The 15,622-nt window shown below is 44.1% G+C and overlaps 1 protein-coding gene across 3 annotated transcripts in view; it reads right to left on the bottom strand.

Annotated features, from left to right (window-relative positions):
- Nucleotides 1–15,622, bottom strand: part of WHRN (whirlin) — a 122,550-nt gene that overhangs the window by 49,450 nt on the left and 57,478 nt on the right. For all 3 annotated transcript variants that reach the window (XM_080990861.1, XM_080990859.1, XM_080990860.1), the window contains exon 3: nt 14,264–14,389. In XM_080990861.1, coding sequence (XP_080846987.1) covers nt 14,264–14,389 — 126 coding nt within the window. The remainder of the gene's footprint in view (nt 1–14,263; nt 14,390–15,622) is intronic.

Genomic DNA, 15,622 nt, shown 5'->3' with positions numbered 1-15,622 from the left:
ACATGAGTAGCCAACAGGTTCAAGGAGAAGGTCAGGTGGGCCAAACAATAAAAAAAGGTTTCTTCAGCTATGTTCGAAGAAAGAGGGTGAACAAGCAAGTAGTATATTATCTGCATGGAGAAGATGGAGAAATGCTATTGGGTGACAGAGAGAAAGCAGAACTGCTCAATACCTACTTTGCCTCTGTCTTCATTCAAAAGAAAAGAAGTGCCCAATCTGGTGATAACCGATATAAGGAGGGAGCTGCAGGTCAAGATAGGAAAAGAGGTGGTAGGGGAAGACCTAGCTAGTTTAAATGAATTCAGATCTCCAGGCTGGAGGCCAGTCTTCTGGACACCGATACTATGAAAAGTCCTTAAACAGATAATTAAACAGTCAGTTTGTGAGCACTCAAAAAAGGATGCTGTGATTACTAAGACTCAGCATGAGTTTCTCAAAAACAGGTTATGCCAGATAGATCTCATTATTTTTTTTAATGGAATTACAAGCATGGTGGATCAGGGGAATGCTGCGGACATAGTGTATCTTGAATTCAGTAATGCTTTTGACAAAGTCCCCCATGATATTCTTGTGGAGAAGTTAGTGAAATATGGGCTGGACCAGGTAACTGTTAGGAGGATTTGTAGCTGGTTGACTGAACGAACCCAAAGGGTGCTCCCTAATGGCTCATCAGATTTGCAGATGACACCAAACTGGGAGTGGTAGCCAATGCCACAGAAGACAGAATCAGGATTCAATATGACCTTAACAGATTGGAAAACTGGGCCCAAGTTAACACAATGAATTTCAGTAGGGACAAATGTCTAGTTCTACACTTAGGCAGGAAGACCCAGCTGCACAAATATGATGGGAAACACTTGGATCACCAGTAGTACATGTGAAAAGGATCTAGGAGTCTTAGTAGACCACAAGCTTAACAAGAGTCAATAGTGTGTTGTTGTTGTTTAGTCGTTTAGTCGTGTCCGACTCTTCGTGACCCCATGGACCAGAGCATGCCAGGCACTCCTGTCTTCCACTGCCTCCCACAGTTTGGTCAGACTCATGTTTGTGGCTTCGAGAACACTGTCCAACCATCTCGTCCTCTGTCGTCCCCTTCTCCTTGTGCAATAGTGTGATGCAGCAGCAAAAAAAAAAAAAAAAGCTGATGCTATTCTAGGCTGTATCAACAGAAGTCTAGTGTCAATCAAAGACAGTAATAGTCCTACTCTATTCTGCCTTGGTCAGACCACACTTGGAATACTGCGTCTAGTTCTGGGCACCACAATTTAAGAAGAATATTGACAGGCTAGAATGTGTACAGAGGATGGTGACCAAGATGATCAAGGATCTGGGAACCAAGCCTTATGAGGAATGGTTGAGGGAACTGGGTATGTTGAGTCTGAGGAAGAGGAGACAGAGAGGAGATATGATAGCCATCTTCAAATACCTTAAGGGCTGTCACATGGAAGATGGAGAAAGCTTGTTTCTTCCTGCTCAAGAAGGTAGGACCCAAATCAATGGATTCAAGTTACAAGGAAAAGATTCCGACTAAATATCAGGAAGAACGTTCTGACAGTAAGACCTGTTTGAAAGAGGAAGAGACTCCCACAAGAGGTGCTGGAAGTTCCTTCCTTGGAGGTTTTAAGGCAAACGTTGGATGACCATCTGTCAGGGATTCTTTAGCTCAGATTCCTTCATAGCAGGGGGTTGGACTAGACGACCCTTGGGTTTCCTTACAATTCTACGATTCTATGATTCTATGACAGATTTTCCCATCCCAACTAGCTAGTAATTCTATTTATCAAGTTCTCCTCCTCCTTCTCCAGTTTTCCCAATATGACATTGCTCGCTTCCAGCCTCTGTTTTGGGGCTCCACTAAATTCTGTGCACATTCCCATTCCTTCACTCATCATTTTTTATTTCATTCTTGGCTTATAAATAACATCCTTGCTATAAAAATGTCTCCATATTAGCCACAGGCTCCAGTATTAAAAGAAGAGTGGGGAAACGTACCGTGATATATCTTATTTAATGCTTTGATTTTTGAGCGGAACGATCTGTTACTTTAAATAACTCTGCTTTTAAGGATTAGATGCTTGGCGGGATTTTTATTTGTTTACAGTGTCCCACAATCCACTTGAAAAGATTAGATACTCCATACTTTTTTTATCTTCATTTCACCTCATCCGTCATGTTTTCCTTGATGCACAACTTTAAAGGTCATCGGCAGATTCTTCTTGAGCTTTTATCAACCTGCCAAGCAGCTCAAAGAGGTGATTGAGTCTACAATGCTATATTCATTTTCTTGGGGTGTATGTGTTAATTTAATGGGAATTTAATTTAATTTAATTTAATGGTACTTCCTTTTGAGTATGCATGTACAGTGCCCCATGAAGCTATGTGGGCATCAGCAGTTATTCATGAGAGGTGACCAGCCTTCAGAAACCAGTTGAGAACACAAGAGAACTCAATTAAAGCTAAGGCCCATCTACTCTCACAGTGGGCAATCAGACGCCTCTGAGAGCAGGACCTGAGTGTAAGAGCACTATCCCCACCAGTGATTCTGAACCGTTATTCAAAGGCATACTGCCTACAACAGTAGATGGAGAACAGAGCTGTTTTAGCTAGTAGCCCTTGGTAGCCATGTCCTCCCTGAATTGTCTAATCCCCTCTTAAAAGTCATTTAAGTTGGTGGCAATTACTCCTTATGTGAGCAAATTCAAGCCAATGTCAGTCAGTGTATACAGTGGTACCTCAGGTTACATATGTTTCAGGTTACATACGCTTCAGGTTACAGACTCTGCTAACCCAGAAATAGTACCTCAGGTTAAGAACTTTACCTCAGGATGAGAACAGAAATTGCGTACCAGTGGCTCGGTGGCAGCAGGAGGCCCCATTAGCTAAAGTGGTACCTCAGGTTAAGAACAGTTTCAGGTTAAGAACGGACCTCCGGAATGAATTAAGTACTTAACCCGAGGTACCACTGTATCAGGGATAACCAGTGTGGCACCTTCCAGCTCCCATGGGTTAAGCTGCTGATCTGATCAACATCAATGCTAATGCACTAACTTTCGCTGGATTCCAATCAAGGTTTGATTTTGTCTCAGCAAGCATGATCAGGGATAAGCAAAGGTGTAGCCCAACAGCATCTGAAGGGTGCAGTGTTGTCTAACCATGGTGTAAACAATGCTGGGCCAGATGAGCCAGTGCTTTGACTGGGTATAAGACAATTTGCTAAGTTCCTGTACTATACCTATTTCATATACTCCAAGCTTACAGCTGTAAGCTGTATGTACTCAAGTACAAGAAAGGAGAGTCCAACTAAACATTAAAAGCTGCTTGACAGTGGAATGGACTACCTCAAAAGGTGGTAGGCTCTCCTTTTTCGGTGGTTTTTAAACAGAGGTTGGGTGACCATTTCCCAGGGATTCTTTAGCTAGGATTCCTGCATTGCTGCAGGGGGGAGTGGATGAGATGACCACTGGCGTTCCTTCTAACTCTACAGTTCTAGGATTCTAAGTACATATTTGGATGATCAGGGGTGGGACATATGGTTGGTTGGCTAGCTCTGGGCTGGAGGAAGCAGAAGGCATAACACATTTAGAAAAGGGTTTCACATTCAAAGAGCTTGAGAAAACACTGCCACAGGCATTTCTTCACTGGAAGAGCCTCTTCAGCATGGCTTTCATTTTTACAATCTGTGGCCCAGTTGCCCAAAGTGATGAATGCATGAGAGGGAAGGGGAGGAGGAAGGGGAAGGAGAGAACTTCCAGTGCTTTGAGGCATGAAATAAAAACAGCATTGCTATTGGCAACCGCTAATGCACACCTTTGAAAGACCACTTCAGTTGATAGAAACAGTTCATGGCCACCAGATAATATGAATTTTACGACCGTATTTTGCAGGACTGATTCTCTGGATTGTAAAATGGTGTAATCCAGCCATAAGGCAGCCGTGAACACCAGGTGCTGAAAATCCCATCAGGGTTGGTTCCAAGGTCTGCCCCCACCCCCAGTATTGCAGGTTTCCACAGCAGTAGCTTCCTAGCACTGCTTTCTGGAGCTGGCTCTCCAGGTGTCAGGGACTGGGCAGAGGAGGAATGGTGGAGACAGCCTCCCCATCCTGACCCTTCCAGGGAGGGGGAAGAGAAAGACAGTGTAGATTTACAACAGGGGTTTGCGGGAGGTCGCAGCTCAGAGGCAGATGAGGGGGAAAGCTGGGAAATGCAGTCGTACCTCCGTTTACATAACCCTCTGGTTATGTAAACTTCAGGATGCGCGCACGGAAAACTCCAGAATGGATCCCATCAGCAACTGGAGGTACCACTGAAATGGAAAAGGAGTAGCAGGCAAAGTCAGAGCAGCAGCTGGCTGACGCAAGGAGCTCAAAGACAGAGGGCACATAGCAGCACTCATAGAAGTGATAAATGAGGAAGTGGGAGAGATGGAGGTGGGGGGTTTCACTCGGGACAATGCCATTATCCAAGAGGCTGGGTTCTACAGCCTATCTCTGTAAAGTTTGAAATAAAAAAGGACTGTCGTAAGCTTTTCCTTGTCTTTATACTTTCCTGGGCAACCAGCAGCCACTGACAGCACCCTGACATCAGGTGGAATTGAACAACTGCAATGTAATGCTGCCAACCCACAACCCAGACGCTATCTCCAGGAAGATACCATGGTTGATGTTACAGGTTGGTGACCAAAGCAGTTTCTCTGCCAAAATGGGGTCTAAATCCTGATGGGAAAGGATTCAGAAAAACCAACGTCATTCAAGACTGCCAGCTCCAGATCACCTGGTCCAGAACACTGCCCAGGAAGGGAAAACATGGCATCAATCTATACAAACTGGGCTATTATATGCAAATTTTGTGGAAATTAGTGTCCTTTTTTGGGGGGGGGTTGATATGTAATTAACCACCATATTAGTAGGGCTGGATCACTTAAGCAAAAAGTTTATTTAAGAGGAATAAACCAGATGAGGTTAGGGTTGGGAGAAAAGAAATGATTCAGCCTGCATTTTAAATGGGAATCTACCTAATTTGTGTTTCTAAAACAATATGAATCACAGCCATCCTTCAACATTTGCAGTTCCCAAAATTTTGCAATTCTCCAGCCAAGTGAAATATACAAAAAAGCATCAACCGGGGCAAAGTGTGCATAAAAAAATGCACATTAGTGAAAAATAATACCATGCATTTTATTAAGGAAAATATATGTATATTAGGCAAAACTGCATGCAAATATTTGCATTTTAGGATAAATCACTACTAAATCCAGTGCTTTTTCTTTCTTTTAAAATGTTTAGGGATACTCTCATTTTGGTGGCTCCCCCTTGCCCCCTTCCTCCCCCCCCCAACCCCCAGATGAGGGACTTGAAGCAGCAGCGGCAGCAGTGCTAAGAGGAGAAGATGGCCCACGGCAGGTTCGGCTTGAGTGAGGGGGGGGCGAGCACTTGCTGGCTGGCTCTAGCCCGGCAAGAGGAGGGGGAAGAGCAGCGCCGTCGCCCCCACTGCAGCCGCCCCAGACTCCCCTCCCGGGGCTTAGCATGGAGAATGACGGAGCTCCGGTCAGCACTGCTACTGCAGAGACAGCTGGCATGTCGGTCTGTAAGTCCGTCATGGCAACACAAAATGTTTAGGGGTATGCATATGCCTGCGTCCCCCCCAGAAAAAAAGCACTGACTAAAAAATCACTGACTGATTTTCATGAGGACTTCTTAAAAAATAGATAAATAAATTGCAATCTAATGTTGAAATGTGAAGAAGTGGGGAAAGGAGAAATGGAGAGAAATAAAAATTGGCAGATTTGTCCATCCCTAATGACAACAGAAAAACATAAGAAGAACCTGGCTGCCGTATGAGGTCCATGGCCCACCTACTTCTCACACTGGCCGACCAACTGGCCTGTGGGAAAGCTGCAAGCAGATTTTTTTTATTTACGGTAACTATAACGACTTGGGTAGGATGGGTGGGAAGGGAATTGAGATTGGGACTGCTCTTAGCACCAAGCTTGATGATCCCTCCTACCCTCTGGCTTGTTTTTCACTCATGACTTGCTCTTTTGGAGGATGAGGCTGTTGACAGATACTGTCTACAATGTTCTACCTTCACTGTCAGGTGAGGTATGCCTCTGAATGCGAATTACTGGTTATCACAGGTGGGCAGACTGCTGTTGCACTCCTGTCCAGCTTCCTAGAGGCATCTAGTAGGCCACTGTGAGAACAGGATGCTGGACTAGATAAGCCACTGATCCAAAATCCAGCATGGCTCTTTATAGTGTTTTTATGCTCTCTTTGGTCCTGCCTCCTGGATTTCCCCCACAGCTTTTGGCTCCTGGCTCACCACAGACTGCTACACATGGCAGAACCATGACTAGATTGGACCAATTACATAAGGAAGCCTGGGAGATAAGACAGAGGAGCAGGCACAAAGACAAACACAGTACTGCTGTTGCCTCTGCTTCTGAACAGCTGATTACCAGCTTCCTAATGATGATGAAGTCCCAAGAGAAGGCTCCACAAATAATTACCCAAATCTCTCTCTTTCCTTTCACATACCATCAACATATTGACAGCTGGCACAGGCGATCAAAGGAATCTTTGAATTAAATGGGTAACGATCAGACATCTTAAGGGCCTCATCAAAGCAGCAAGCAATCCATTTTGGAGTACTTTGCCCTGCTTCTAAAACAAGGCAATTTCGGATAAGTATTTTTCACAGCAGCGGTAAAATGATGGTGGTCAGGAAAAAGGTAAGGGGAAATCCCATGAAAGAATTTTATTGCAATGCTGTCCGCTGCCCCCTGTGTCTCAAGTATTACATTGCTAGTGACAGCCACAAAAGAACTGCTTAAGGACAATGAAAGAAAGAGGGAGCCCCACCCCTGAGAAAACATTGAAGAATTTATCCACCCCTTAAAGCAGGAATCCCCAACCTTTGGCCCTCCAGATGTTTTGGACTACAATTCCCATCATCCCTGACCACTGGTCATGTTAGCTAGGGATCATGGGAGTTGTAGGCCAAAACATCTGGTGGGCCACAGGTTGGGGGTGCCTGCCTTAAAGAATGCATTGAAATGCTTTTCCCCCCTGCCCCAATTTCTTTTCCCACAAAGCGTGTGAATTTTGTGATTCCCACAAGAGGTAGTGATGGCCATCAAGCTGGATGGGTTTAAAAACAGATGAGATAAATATAAGGGAGGGGAAAGCAATCAATGGCTGGTAGCTATGATGGTTGTGCTCTGCCTCCATTGTTGGAAGACAGCAATGCTTCTGAATATCAGTTGCTGGAAATTGCAGGTTGGGAGTAACTCCCCAGAGGCATTTGGCTGGCTACTGTGAGAAGAGGATGTTGGACTAGATGGCATTTGGCATGATCCAACACAGGATCAGCACAGGATTTTAGAATCCTAGAATTGTAGTGTTGGCAGGTACCCCCAAGAGTCATCTCCCCCAACCCCCTGCAATGCTCTCCTCGTGCTTTTGATGCAATTTTCCCACAGCTTAGTTCAAAACAAACAAGGCAGCTATGCAGTCTTGTTGGTCATACACACACACACCTGGGATCCTCATTAGATTTGGATTGCTGGGTGCCAGATCTGCACCAGATTATGACTCCATGCTCTGGAGTGACATTAACCAGTGTGCAATGTCATAAAATGCCTCGTGGTGATTAATAATGCACCATTGAGCCAGCCTGTGCGGTGCCACCTTGGTTTCTAATGATCTGCTCAGACCCTGTGATCCACTTTCATTCAGAAAGGGAACACCTCTGTGCAGCTGTTTCCATCATACTTCCCTAAGGCCCAAAGGCATGCAGGTCTGTCAGGAGGGAGGGGATATTTTAAGAGCTCAGTCTGCAGTTGCTTCTGGATTGCCACATTGTGGGAGGGATTCATTTGCATACCAGCAAATTTAGATTGCACAATTAAAGCGATCAGAGTGATCTTATGCTCTTTTTCAATGAACACACTTTTGAAAAACTGGACCTTTTTCAGTAAGGAAAGTGACAGGGAAATTGACTAGAAAGTGAGAGATAGGGAGGGGGCATAAAACCAGTTCAATTTGCATTTAAAGGTGAACATACCCAATTTTGCTTCCTAAAAGATTATGCAAAGCTAAACACAGCCATCCTTTGAATTTCTCACCTCTCCACGTCTTGCAAAGCAGTTCTCTGGCAATGTAGTACGTACAAAAATTCATTTACTAGGATAAAGTGTGATACAAAAATTGCATCTCATTTGCCTAGCTAAAATGTGCTCTTGAACTCTGACAATGTTTTTTGCTTGCCTGAATGGAGGACAGAGGGTGTGTGTGTGCGTGTGTACGCGCACCTACTGTATAAAAGTAAAATTCACATCCATTGCTCTGTCCATCACAAGTATGTGGCCCCTTGAATGTTGCCCAGAAGGGAATATGGCTCATTGTACTAGAAGAATGTTGCTGTTGACCATCACAGACAAAATTAGGCCTTTGTTCGTGTGAAGTGATGGTGGATGCCAAGAATGCTGGTTACCACCCAAAGTGGCAGCTGAGGTCATGCTCTTGAACACGCCAGATATGCAGGAGTTTTCCAGCAGAGGAAATGAATGTGGAACATATTCCTGTATGGGCAAAAACCCCATACGTAACACAACAGAGGACAGCATAGAAGACAATCCAGAAGAAGCAGCTCCAATGCCCAAAGCAACCCATAACATTTGCCTAGCAAACAAAAACAGCACATCCTAAATATCCTGTAGGCAGAAAGTGGAAGTGTGAAAAGAAAAAGAAAAGCATATCACAGGAATTAGGCTGGGAGGATGGCCTCTAATTATCTCCTCCTTTTGGAAATGGAGATGAAAGGACAGATGGGGCGATAATGATACGTATTATGGTCAGCTGAAGTTATAAAAAAGCTTGTTCACAGAAGGTTGTATTTGTACCAAGCCTGCAGTTATTGTTTTATGACTCTTGCTAGAGCATTATGGTGCCTGCATCTAATAGTTTGGCATTTTATGAAAAAGCAAAGGGGGGGGGGCAGAGATCTGAGTGAATTGGGAAGAAAATAAGCAATTTCCTCCCAGGCAGCTGAAGGAGTATGGAGGTCAGATAGCTGCTGAAAGGAAAAAAAAACCAGAAAATCATTGGTAAAAAGGATATCTCACCACCCACTTCAACCTAGGTTCCCTACTTTTTCTCCCAATAATCAAATTTGGAATTATGATAAATGGAGCACAGGATACAGCTTCCTGTTTCCGGTAGGCCAGGAATGGGGTCACTCCTAACACTGTGGGAGAGAGACAGATGGAGATAATCAGTTAATGATGGGGGAATTTCATTATCTGCATTCTTCTTTGGTTGGAAGAGGAACCAGGCTCTCATTTGCAGTTTGCCTAGTGCTTTTCCTCCCTATGGAAACATGCAGATGGGAACAGATATACCCCTGCGATATACCCCTGCTTTAAGTCATTTTCATACTATTTACTTCCAAGCTCGATGTGTAAGCTCTTTCGTGACGAAACGTCCAAGCATTGAACCACTGGTATATCACAAGTGGACTCTTTATTACTGCTTTTGAAATTGTTTAAGATAAAACCTATTATGGAAAGAAACTACCTTTATGGACGTTTATTGTTTGTTTACAGATAGTTGCCTTGGTGATATTATCTCATATCAATCGCCTTTAAGTTCAAACTGAATCCAATTTCTCCCTCATCCCTGCAAAGTGAGCTTGTTTGAATTTAAGGAAGAAGCATTGCAGTGATGCAACATTGGGAAGAAAGCAGGGGCAAACAAATGCCCCCATTACCATTCCTTCTGTTTTTGATGCTCAAGTGGTAGTTGCCATTGCATACATAACCAAAACAGTTGCACCCATCCAAAAGAAAATGGTATCAATAGACTTGAGGGAAACTCCTGAGGGTTTGCAAAAGTATCACAAATACTGGAGCAACCCAGTCAGATGGATGTGGTACAAGTAATGATGAAGAAGAAGAAAAGGAAGAAGAGCCTGGTAATGTTGTAATGTTGTAACCTACTCTGGGATCATGTGGTGGTGTGGTTGTGTGTCTAAAATATACATTTATAAATGAATGCAGCACAATGAGGACTAAGAATGCTTAGTTGCTATGGAATGCTGATGGGGTGAGAGTTGGGAAGGATTAAAAAACATGTTGAAGGAGCAGTGGAACAGAGAGTCCTAGAAAACATACCCTCCAACATTTCTCCAATAAAAATAGGGACGTCCCATTCCATAATGATAATGCCCTACATATCTTACCCCACTCTGGGCAGCTTCCAACATATATAAAAACATAAACATTAAACATTTAAAAAAAAACCTTCCCTATACAGGATTGCCTTTAGACAGCTCAGGGGTTGGATAACTCCATACCCTCCAACATTTCTCCAATGAAAATAGGGACATCCTAAGGAAAAGTGGGACTTTCCGGGATCAAATCAGAAACCAGGATGGCTTCTCTAAATCAGGGATGTCCCTGGAAAATAGGGACACTAAGAGGGGCTAAGAAAAGGGCATGGCTGGCTGGACCACCAAACAGAAGCACGTCACATAGTAGTGTTTTGTTACAGGACACCTTATTACATTCCGTTATTCTTGGAAGAGAAATAACTCAGTGGTAGAGAATCTGCTTTGCATGTAAAAGATTCCACGTTCAATCACTGACATCTCCAAGGAAGGCTACTGGGAGAAAAAACCATGTCTAAAACTCTGGCGAGTCACTGCCAGCAACTGTAGAAAGTACTGAGTTAGACTGATCAATGATCTGACTTAATACAAGGCAATCCTCTATATTAGTACTGTACATGGATAGTATTCCATGACTTGTCTGAATTTGAAGGTCAGTGGTACAGAATCTGCTTTACATACAGAGGATCCTAAATTCAATTCCTGACATCTCCAGGTAGCGTTGTGAAAGACTCCCTGTCTTAACACCCCCTTCCAAGAGCTGCTGCCAGTCAGTGTAGACAATACTGAGTCAGATGGTCTAACTCAGTATAAGATAGCCTCCTTTTTTGGGTTTGCTCTGTTGTGTATTTTGCTTCTTCTGAATTCCCATTTAACTAGAAGAATGAATTGCTCTTTCTTTCTTTCTTTCTTTCTTTCTTTCTTTCTTTCTTTCTTTCTTCTCCTTCAGTTTATCTTTTGTCCCATCCCTTTGTCAGAATAGGTGTGCATTGATAAAACATTGCAAAAAAAGAAAACTAAAGAAATGATGTGATTTTACCTATGATAGAATTAGGGTCCTTTTTGCATGGTGTGTTATTAATGGGCACATGCTCTCATGCACATGGGTAAAGCACTGCACAGAATGACCGCTCCCCACTTAAAACGGGGGGCGCCCTTTGCGTGGACGCGCGCAGCCCCTAGATCTGGAGTGGCCCCATCAGCATAGGCTTGGCTTTGCCTTCCCTCAGGTGGGATACCTGGAGGTCTCCGCCTACCTCAGTCAGTTGTCCAATCCCACCTGGGGGAAGCGTTGCCAAGGAGACCAGGCCAGGTAGGGGAGGGATTACCTGCCCACACAATAGAGGGAGGATCTTACCTGGGAATCCTCACTTGGCTCCAGAGCTTCTTCCACCCTACCCACCCTCAGTTAATGTCTTCTTTTGCAGGTTAACTTTTCTTCATAGGTTTTGCAGGTTAACTTTTCTTCACAGGTATGCGGGCGCTGCTACGTTAAGGTCGCTGTTAAAGGGCCGGAAAGGAATTTCCCTGCATTGGCAGCTTTCGCCTTTCCCATAGCAAAACGTCACAACTTTCGCGGTATCAGGCCTTGGGCGGAATCCTTTAGTCCATCTTCCTCTTTGCTACGGCGATACCAGGGTTCCCCGTTAAAGGGGTTTCTGAAGGGAGGCTTTGACCATACGCTGAAAGGTCGTCATTGCTCTCCCCTGCGGCGAAGGCGTAACGGGGGCAGCTATCTCTGCTTGAACATATGTTCTCCAGAGCCGGCCCATCCCCCCCCCCACACACATTGGATAACCCTGAAGCTCCCTAGGTCCCCGGCTGGGGACTGGGGAGGGAGAACACCCAATGCCTGAGCCAAGGTCTACCCACATTTGAAATTTAATAAAGTTGTGGCCAATTTAATCCCATAGCACGTTGTCTTGAGTCGTTATTCCACATGACGGGGGGGACCGCTCGGGATCTGGGGACTCCGCCTGTCCACACAAAGAATCTTGATACGACTGCATGCTTACCCCATGCCTATGTACCTACGACAGCATCAAAGTCATTTTTGTGCAGTGCTTTACAAATAGGCATAAGCTCACATGCACATGAGTTAAACACTGCACAGAGAGAAGCTGCATGGGAAGACACCCAAGATTTCATTTTTTGCAAAGGTAAAGGTAAAGGGACCCCTGACTGTTAGGTCCAGTCGTGGACAACTCTGGGGTTGCGGTGCTCATCTCGCATTACTGACTGAGGGAGCCAGCGTACAGCTTCTGGGTCATGTGGCCAGCATGACTAAGCCGCTTCTGGTGAACCAGAGCAGTGCACGGAAATGCCATTTACCTTCCCGCCGGAGCGGTACCTATTTATCTACTTGCACTTTGATGTGCTTTCGAACTGCTAGGTTGGCAGGAGCAGGGACCAAGCAATGGGAGCTCACCCCGTCACGGGGATTCGAACCGCCGATCTTCTGATCAGCAAGCCCTAGGCTCTGTGGGTTAACCCACAGTGCCAATAATATAAACAGAGGGAAAAGACACTGATGGACTCTGAAAGAATCGAAAACTGTGGCCAAGTGGACAATGCAGTGTTTCTTGCAAAATGCTACCCATGATAAAGAAAACATATTCAGACAACGCCCCCATGCTAAGCTATAAAAATGTACACAAAAGCATATTTAAAATGCACTGATGTGGCCATCAATGTTTATGCATGATACCTTGCCAAACGGATTAGTGCAGGAGGCATGGTTTGTTTCCATGCCACTGCAAAACACACCTGCCAGCTGCTTATGAATATGCAGCAGCCAATCCCTGCAGCAGGACTGCTGGGCTTGATTTATGCTTTACTGATTGATTTATAGTGCGTCTGTGTGTGTGTGTGTGTTTGTGTGTGCGCGCATATATATATATTGCTCCTATTTCTCGAAAGAGATTCCATAAGACTAACAAACAGTAATAGAAAGAAAAGAAAGCAAACACAGTTCTTTAACTCTCCCAGTGCATTCAGATACATTTAACAATATCCTACCTGTTTAACAAATCCCAGCAGCTCAAAAGTACTATAACACTGAGCCAACTAAAGGCCTTTTTATAGAGCCAAGTCTTCACTGGCCACAAGAAGCAATACACTGATGGGGTGTGATGGTCCATGAGACAAAAGGTTGTATGCCAATTGACAGCAGCCTCACCTCCCCAGGTTGAAGGATTTGGAGCAAGGATCCAGATGATAACTGGAGCATGTGGAGAGGAATGCACCAAAGGACTTACGAAGCTCCCAAGTCTTTTAGGACTTTAAAGGTTAAGGTAAAGGTAAAATGTAAGGTAAAGGACCCCTGGATGGTTAAGTCAAATAAAACTTGACTATGGATTGTGGCTTTCATCTCCACTTTCAGGCCAAGGGAGCCAGTATTTGTCCACAGACAGCTTTCCAAGTCATGTGCCCAGCATGACTAAACTGATTCTGGCATAATAGGACACTGTGATGAGTACCAGAGCACATGGAAATGCCGTTTACCTTCCCACTGCAGCAGAACCTATTTATGTACTTGTGCTGTAAGCTTTTGAACTGCTAGGTTGGTAGGAGCTGGGACAGAGCAATGGGAGCTCACCCTGTTGCACTGACTTGAACTGCCAACCTTCCAATCAGCAAGCGCAAGAGCCTGTGGCTTAGACCACAGCTCCACCCACTCTCTGTTTTTTTACCTAAAGGTTAAGGCCAACATCCTGAATTGACTTGAACTGATCAGTGGGTCTCAGACTGATTTCCCACTGCAAAAGTGTTGCAGAATCTTTCTGTCTACTAAAATAATACTAGTTGCTGGAATCTAAGAACTGTTTTGCTGTCCAGTATTTCATGAGAAGGGTTTGCTACTTAAAGAAGTGGAGGAGGGAAATACTCTTTCGGTTTATAGATGTCAAATAAATGGCCTATAATGATGTCATGAAGGGAATACATGAAGCTGCCCTGACAGAAGACATTTTGTCTATCTAGCTCAGTATTGACTGCACTGGCACTGACTCTAGAGTTGTGGGCCATTAGCCCAGGGCCAGTGGTTTGGTTTCCCATTCTTGCACCACGAGATATACACTTTTAACCAGCTGCACTCACCTTCAAGCCAGTGCTTTCTGCTTCAGAGCCCTTGTCCACACCTGTGATGTAAATCCCAAGAGCATATTCGGCTCCTCCTCGGATCATGAGGCCAAGTGATCGCCCTTCATTCAGGACCAGATTCACCTGTGCCAAGGAAATAATGATGAGTTTTGGAGCTCTGTAGGCACACACAGAAGGTTGCGTCCAACAACTACTCTGAGCAGATACATTGGATTTAATAAAGATGACAAGCTTAAGTCCACTCATTTCAGTTGGTCTACTCTGAGTAGAACTTAACTGGCTACAACCCATAGTTGTTGATATGGATGTGACCTGGACCCAGCTCTCTATTTTATTCAGTACCCAGGATTTTGTATAATATCTTGTTTGGGCAAACAAGAATAAGAGATGGCTGTGACTACAGGGTTGCGAAGGTGGGGACTCAGAACTAACAGAACACCATGTCTATTCAGAAGTCAAACTGAATTTGATGGGGCTTACTGCTAAGTACATGGGGTTAGGATTCTATCCAATTTTAGTCCTGCTCAGAGTAGACTCATTGAAATTGATGGGTATGACTAACTTAGGTTCATTAATTTCAATGGCTCGACTCTGAATAGGACTTAGTTGGATGCAACCAGTGCTTTTTTTCTGAGGGGACACAGGGATACACATACCCCTAAACATTTTGTGAATCTTTGTCCTTTTGTTCATTTACTGTATTTATTTCCTCCGATTTGAACTATAAAATGGTGATTTTCTTGAGTTAAAATGAGAGTACCCCTAAACATTTTTATTTTTAAAAAAGAAAAAAAAAAGCACTGGATGCAACCCAATGTTATTTAAATACTTAAGAGTGGATTCTACTAAATTTTATTCAGAGCCTATCAGCTGATATTAATGTACATGAGTAAGTGAAGTCCATTAATTTATATGTCTACTCCGAGTGCAGCTTAGTTGAATACCGGCCTAAAACACTGCTTTGCAGTCCCATGATTCCTTGTTTCATATATGGCCACCCAGCCACTTTAAGCTTTGGAACTTGCACTGTTGTAAGTGCCACATGATACTCATTCCACATCAATCTTTTAGTGTGGCACCACCCACACTTTGGTGCTCCCTGCCTATGGATATCAGGCAGGCATCTTTACGGCAATCTTTTTGGTGCCTTAAAGTTTGAAAGAAAGAGAAATAAAAATTGACAGATTTGCCCATCCCTAAAGGAGAACCAGGTAAATCACTGCTTATTGGATTTACTCCATTTTAGGTTCTCTAGCCCTTCTTGTTCTGTAACTCTTGAAACCTTCTCCCTCCAGCCCCTTAATAAAGGTCCACAATTTGATGTGGGCCACAAACTGACCAAGTCTTCCCCTCCTA

This window comes from Podarcis pityusensis (genome assembly GCF_964106645.2).
Source record: "Podarcis pityusensis genome assembly, chromosome: Z".
In the NCBI taxonomy this organism is placed as follows: domain Eukaryota; kingdom Metazoa; phylum Chordata; class Lepidosauria; order Squamata; family Lacertidae; genus Podarcis; species Podarcis pityusensis.
This window is presented reverse-complemented; position numbering and strand designations above follow the sequence as displayed.